This window comes from Oncorhynchus gorbuscha, linkage group LG23 (assembly GCF_021184085.1).
Source record: "Oncorhynchus gorbuscha isolate QuinsamMale2020 ecotype Even-year linkage group LG23, OgorEven_v1.0, whole genome shotgun sequence".
Classification (NCBI taxonomy): domain Eukaryota; kingdom Metazoa; phylum Chordata; class Actinopteri; order Salmoniformes; family Salmonidae; genus Oncorhynchus; species Oncorhynchus gorbuscha.
Window position 1 is genome coordinate 12,233,923 of NC_060195.1, and position 7,500 is coordinate 12,241,422.

At 48.6% G+C, this 7,500-nt stretch overlaps 1 protein-coding gene across 3 annotated transcripts in view; it reads left to right on the forward strand.

The window, feature by feature from the left end:
* nlgn3a (neuroligin 3a) overlaps positions 1-7,500 on the forward strand; it is a 474,389-nt gene that overhangs the window by 465,589 nt on the left and 1,300 nt on the right. For all 3 annotated transcript variants that reach the window (XM_046324200.1, XM_046324201.1, XM_046324203.1), the window contains 2 exons: positions 5,709-5,943; positions 6,822-7,500. The exon at positions 6,822-7,500 is cut by the window's right edge and continues 1,300 nt beyond it. In XM_046324200.1, the coding sequence (XP_046180156.1) occupies positions 5,709-5,943; positions 6,822-7,463 (877 nt within the window). In that variant the 3' untranslated portion in view covers positions 7,464-7,500. The remainder of the gene's footprint in view (positions 1-5,708; positions 5,944-6,821) is intronic.

Genomic DNA, 7,500 nt, shown 5'->3' on the forward strand with positions numbered 1-7,500 from the left:
ACAGTGGCTTCAACACAATGATTAGGGAGAGCCAAGATGGAGGCACAGTGGCTTCAACACAATGATTAGGGAGAGCCAAGATGGAGGCACGGTGGTTTCAACACAATGATGAAGGGGAGCCAAGATGGAGGCACGGTGGCTTCAACACAATGATGAGGGAGAGCCAAGATGGGCTTCAACACAATGATTAGGGAGAGCCAAGATGGAGGCACGGTGGCTTCAACACAATGATGAGGGAGAGCCAAGATGGAGTCACGGTGGCTTCAACACAATGATGAGGGAGAGCCAAGATGGAGGCACAGTGGCTTCAACACAATGATGAGGGAGAGCCAAGATGGAGGCTCAGTGGCTTCGGAGGCTCGGTGGCTTCGGGCACGGTTGCTTCAAAACAGCGCCCCCCTAACAGTCATCTAATGTGTATATAAATCATTGTTTTAAACCAAGCCCACAACGAGAGTAAAGGTTAGGATCCGAGTTCCCCACAATTCAGACAGCAGCAGGCCCATCGTTACAGAGGAAAGCAGCCTGCTTACCATCCACGCTGTGTTTGTGTATCGACTGTGAGTGTGCTTGTGTGTGTTTACCATCGATTCCGCAACACAACAATTACCCAAGAATGTGTGTGTGTGTAATTATACAATGCAGGGAGTTGTTCTCTTATGCCGCAAATCAAATCAAATCAACTAAAGATGCCGCATTGATTTCTTTGTGTTGCCTAAATTATACATGTTCACTTATACAGAGCCGAGCCCCAACCAGCCAGCCAGTCAGCAAAAAGCATTAAGAACTAAACTCAGCAAAAAAAGAAATGTCCCTTTTTCAGGACCCTGTCTTTCAAAGATCATTTGTAAAAATCCAAATAACTTCACAGATATTCATTGTAAAGGGTTTAAACACTATTTGCAATGCTTGTTCAATGAACCATAAACAATTAAGGAACATGCACCTGTGGAACGGTCATTAAGACACTAACAGTTTACAGATGGTTGGCAATTAAGGTCACAGATATGAAAACTTAGAACACTAAAGAGGCCTTTCTACTGACTCTGAAAAACACCAAAAGAAAGATGCCCAGGGTCCCTGCTCATCTGCGTGAAAGTGCCTTATGCATGCTGCAAGGAGGCATGAGGACTGCAGATGTGGCCAGGGAAATAAATTGCAATGTCCGTACTGTGAGACGCCTAAGACAGCGCTACAGGGAGACAGGACGGACAGCTGATCGTCCTCGCAGAGGCAGACCACGTGTAACAACACCTGCACAGGATCGGTACATCTGAACATTCCATCTGAACGGGACAGGTTCAGGATGGCAACAACAACTGCCCGAGTTACACCAGGAACACACAATCCCTCCATCAGTGCTCAGACTGTCCACAATAGGCTGAGAAAGGCTGGACTGGGGGCTTGTAGGCCTGTTGTGAGGCAGGTCCTCTCCAGACATCACCAACAACATTGTCGCCTATGGGAACAAACCCACCGTCGCTGGACCAGACAGGACTGGCAGAAAGTGCTCTTCACAGACGAGTCACGATCTTGTCTCACCAGGGGTGATGGTTGGATTTGTGTTTATCATTGAAGGAATGAGCGTTACATGAGGCCTGTACTCTGGAGCTGGATCAATTTGGAGGTGGAGAGTCCGTCATGATCTGGGGCGGTGTGTCACAGCATCATCGGACTGAGCATGTTGTCATTGCAGGCAATTTCAACGCTGTGCGTTACAGGGAAGACATCCTCCTCCCTCATGTGGTACCCTTCCTGCAGGCTCATCCTGACATGACCCTCCAGTATGACAATGCCACCAGCCATACTGCTCTTTCATTGTGTGATTTCCTTCAAGACAGGAATGTCAGTGTTCTGCCATGGCCAGTGAAGAGCCCGGATCTCAATCCCATTGCGCACGTCTGGGACCTGTTGGATCGGAGGGTGAGGGCTAGGGCCATTCCCCCCAGAAATGTCTGGGAACTTGCAAGTGCCTTGGTGGAAGAGTGGGGTAACATCTCACAGCAAGAACTGGCAAATCTAGTGAAGTCCATAGAGAGGAGATGCACTGCAGCTGGTGGCCACACCACATACTGACTGTTACTTTTGATTTTGACCCCCCTTTTGTTCAGGAACACATTATTCAATTTCTGTTAGTCACATGTTTGTGGAACTTGTTCAGTTTATGCCTCAGTTATTGAATCTTGTTATGTTCATACATATATTTACACATGTTAAGTTTGCTGAAAATAAACACAGTTGACAGTGAGAGGACGTTTCTTTTTTTTGCTGAATTTAGTCTGCTCCAAAGCCCTTTAGTTCCCGAATGTGTGCATGGATTTAAGAGATCTCTCATGAATTGATCAGAGGACCGAGGTACCTTTTATATCGTTTGCAATTTGGTAGATTGATCCTAATGGGGTAAGGGGAGAGGGGTTGGTGTCCAAAATGGCACCCTATTCCCGATATAGCTAGTGCACTACTTTTGGGGCCATGGGGTGTATGGTGCCATTTGGGACACAGAGGGGGCCATTTGCGGTGTTATGGAGATGCCAGGAATTCCCATTAAGTAAGATTGACCTGGTCTCTCTGATTGGTTCTACTCTGTTCTATTCTCTGAGCTGCTGGGAGAATGCATAGACTACTGAGGGGACGGAGGGAGAAAGAGAGGGAGGGATAAAGAGAGAGAGAGGGAGGAGAGTGAGAGAGACAGGAGGGGAGGGGAGGGGGAGAGAGGGGAGAGAGAGAGAGAGAGAGAGAGAGAGAGAGAGAGAGAGAGAGAGAGAGAGAGAGAGAGAGAGAGAGAGAGAGAGAGAGAGAGAGAGAGAGAGAGAGAGAGAGAGAGAGAGAGAGAGAGAGAGGAGAGAGAGAGAGACAGGAGGGGAGGGGAGGGGGAGAGAGGGGAGAGAGAGAGAGAGAGAGAGAGAGAGAGAGAGAGAGAGAGAGAGAGAGAGAGAGAGAGAGAGAGAGAGAGGAGAGAGAGAGAGAGAGAGAAAAGAGGGGATAAGTGGGAGAGGGAGAGAGAAAAAAAATAAAAGAGAGAGAGAGAAAATTAAACTAAGAGAGAGGGGAGAGAGAGTGGGGGAGCTAAAAGAGAGAGGGGGAGCTAAAGAGAGAGAGGGGGAGCTAAAGAGAGAGCTAGAGAGAGAGAGGGGGAGAGAAAGGGGGAGAGAGAGGGAGAGAGACATCAGGCTACTCTCCATTGACATCCTGTTCTGTTCAGTTCTCTGTCATGTAGCCTCCACTCTGACTGGGGAGATCAATATGACCTTACCTCCACTGCCCAGCCAGGCGCTGCTCTGAAACCTAATTACTGATATTCAGCTACAAAGTCATCATAGTCAGCCTGTCAATATCCATCAGGGATCATTACTCACCTAATGAAATAGGTTATTTAGGGCTGCTTTGCTGACACCAGGCTACACCAGGGGGTTTGGCTACAGCCATCTCAATTTGCCTCTCTCGCTCATTCTCTCGCTCTCGCCCGCTCTCCTTCTCCCAGAAGCACTGACCTGAAAAAGGAAAAATTGACAGCAGAAAAAGAGGGAGGATGGATATAGAGTGTGAATTCTTCTGCTGTTGTTTTAATTCTGTGGGTTTTTGTGCTTGTAGGTTTTTCAACCGCCATCCGCCACACAGTGCCAGATAAACAATATAACAACATCCCCAAATCCCAAACTAAGTTGGAGTCCTGAAGGCCACGGAATTCATAACCACGCACAGGGATAATACAATACTGTGAAGTACTGTACTGGGGCGGCAGGGTGGCCTAGTGGTTAGAGCGTTGGACTAGTAACCGGAAGGTTGCGAGTTCGAATCCCCGAGCTGACAAGGTAGAAAATCTGTCGTTCTACCCCTGAACAGGCAGTTAACCCACTGTTCCTAGGCCGTCAATAAGAATTTGATCTTAACTGACTTGCCTAGTTAAATAATGGTCAAATGTTTTTAAAAATAATTCAGGGATATTACAATACTATGAAGTACTGTACACCACATTCAGGGATATTACAATACTATGAAGTACTGTACACCCCATTCAGGGATATTACAATACTATGAAGTACTGTACACCCCATTTAGGGATATTTAAAGTCTCTTAGTTCCTTAGGTCCTCAAACACCCTTAACGTTGTTTCTCTGGTTTTGGTTCTATGACTTGTACTCTCTACACTCTCAAGGTTACAGTTGAGGGTTTATTTGCTCTCACAAAACCCTTTCCCCTCTACTGCAGAACCTCATAATGAACACTTCACAGAACTCTTCTCATCCAAACTCCCTCTCGACATTGTACAGCAAGCAGACAACAAGGAGAACTGGGATTGTGGGAGAATGCCAAATGTTAATAGAGTCAATAAATCAATAGGCTCCTGTAATTGAAATTGGTACCCATCTGGGGTTAGCTAACAGTCAGTGAGCCAGCCAGCCTTCACTCCTCTCAAAAGAGAAACACTGACCCCTTCAGGCCCGTAGCGGAACTGCACACTCTGTCACGGTTTCACATCCCCGACCCGTTTTAGTGTTGATTAATAAGGTTAATTTTACATGAGGATACTGGATGTTAATGCTCACTGTGCCACCTTGTCTAAGCAATTACCAGAGAGGGCAGAGCTACTGTTGGGTTATCAAACTCAACAGCATTCCTCCTGAAGCTCAGCTATAGCATGCTGACGTATTCATGCAGCAGGCCAGCGGTAGCCAACCCTGGTCCTGAAGGACCGCAACTACTTCCTGTTTTTGAAGAAGACCAGGTGTCTTATTTCATTTATGCAATCACTGAACTGATCGATTAGCTCAGTTGGTCAGGTGTGTTGCCTAGTTGGGACAAAATCCCTGCAGTAGACTGTGATACTCCAGGACCAGGGTTATCTACCCTGCAGTAGGCTGTGATACTCCAGGACCAGGGTTGTCTACCCTGCAGTGAGCTGTGATACTCCAGGAACAGGGTTGTCTACCCTGCAGTAGGCTGTGATACTCCAGGACCAGGGTTGTCTACCTTGCAGTAGGCTGTGATACTCCAGGACCAGGGTTGTCTACCTTGCAGTAGGCTGTGATACTCCAGGACCAGGGTTGTCTACCTTGCAGTAGGCTGTGATAATCCAGGACCAGGGTTGTCTACCTTGCAGTAGGCTGTGATACTCCAGGACCAGGGTTGTCTACCCTGCAGTAGGCTGTGATACTCCAGGACCAGGGTTGTCTACCCTGCAGTAGACTTTCTGTTTCGTGAAAAGCTTCCGGCGATGAGAAGACGTCCTGTTTTTTGAGGTTGTTGATGTGATGGTGCACCAGATCTGAGTTAAGAGGAACAGTGGGGAAGCTGGGAGAGTAACAGACAGGCAGGGATGGTGCACCAGGCCTGAGTTAAGAGGAACAGTGGGGAAGCTGGGAGAGTAACAGACAGGCAGGGATGGTGCACCAGACCTGAGTTAAGAGGAACAGTGGGGAAGCTGGGAGAGTAACAGACAAGCAGGGATGGTGCACCAGGCCTGAGTTAAGAGGAACAGTGGGGAAGCTGGGAGAGTAACAGACAGGCAGGGATGCCGCTCCTTGTTGTCCTGAGGGAGAGAAGGCAGATTTGTAATGTATTTAGACATTCTGTGTGTACAAATTGTGGATTATTCTCTTGCTAGTCAACATCGTCAAATGTCAATAGTGTGTGACAGACGATCTTCGTCTGACATGTTCCACTACACAGTGAGACCAGATACTAACGCTCTCTTTCTCTCGAATCAGGGATCCCAACAAGCCTGTTCCTCAGGACACTAAGTTCATCCACACCAAGGCTAACCGCTTCGAGGAGGTAGCCTGGTCTAAGTACAACCCCCAGGATCAGCTGTACCTCCATATCGGTCTGAAGCCCCGCGTCAGGGACCACTACCGAGCCACCAAGGTGGCCTTCTGGAAACACCTGGTGCCCCATCTGTATAACCTCCACGACATGTTCCACTACACCTCTACCACCACCAAGGTACTGCTACATCTCTTTAACTCTCACCTGTATAACCTCCACGACATGTTCCACTACACCTCTACCACCACCAAGGTACTGCTACATCTCTTTAACTCTCACCTGTATAACCTCCATGACATGTTCCACTACACCTCTACCACCACCAAGGTACTGGTACATCTCTTTAACTCTCACCTGTATAACCTCCACGACATGTTCCACTACACCTCTACCACCACCAAGGTACTGCTACATCTCTTTAACTCTCACCTGTATAACCTCCACGACATTTTCCACTACACCTCTACCACCACCAAGGTACTGCTACATCTCTTTAACTCTCACCTGTATAACCTCCACGACATGTTCCACTACACCTCTACCACCACCAAAGTACTGCTACATCTCTTTAACTCTCACCTGTATAACCTCCATGACATGTTCCACTACACCTCTACCACCACCAAGGTACTGGTACATCTCTTTAACTCTCACCTGTATAACCTCCACGACATGTTCCACTACACCTCTACCACCACCAAGGTACTGCTACATCTCTTTAACTCTCACCTGTATAACCTCCACGACATTTTCCACTACACCTCTACCACCACCAAGGTACTGCTACATCTCTTTAACTCTCACCTGTATAACCTCCACGACATGTTCCACTACACCTCTACCACCACCAAGGTACTGCTACATCTCTTTAACTCTCACCTGTCTTTCATTTGATTGGTTTACTGGAAAGTATGTTATAAATTATAAATACACTTTCAACTAAAGTTTGATTTGACTCGATATGAGGTTGTGTTACCTACCTTAGCTGAATGCACTGTCTGTAGCAAGTCACTCTTGATAAGTTATACATGTAATATGTTTGATTTGATTTGAAGGTTCCCCCGTCCGAGACGACCCAGAACGCCCTGTCCACTAAGAAGACATGGCCCTTCAACACCAAGCGCCCCCCCATGTCCCCGGCCTACAACAACGAGGATAATGAGGCGTGGAACGGAGACGAGGAGACCGGGCCGTTGGTCATAGAGAACCCCAGGGACTACTCTACGGAGCTCAGTGTCACCATCGCCGTGGGAGCCTCGCTGCTCTTCCTCAACGTTCTAGCCTTCGCAGCGCTTTACTACCGGAAGGATAAACGGAGGGAGGCTTTGGGAGGTCGCCGCGGTCAACCCAGCCCACAGACCCGCCACGGCCAGGCTACGTCCAACGACATCGGTCACCACCAGGGTCCCAACGAGGAGGAGATCATGTCCCTGCAGATCAACCAGACGCACCACGAGTGTGAGGCGATGGGGGTGGGGAACCCCGGGAATGACGGGGGGCTGCGTCTGGCCTCGCTTCCCGACTACACTCTGACCCTGCGGAGGTCACCGGACGACATCCCTCTGATGACCCCCAATACCATCACCATGATCCCAAACTCTCTGGTGGGGATGCCCAACCTGCACCCTTACAACACTTTCACAGCCGGGTTCAACTCCACTGGCCTGCCCCACTCCCACTCCACCACCCGGGTATAGCTTTACGGAGGAGAGGGATGGTGGAGGAGAGGAGAGG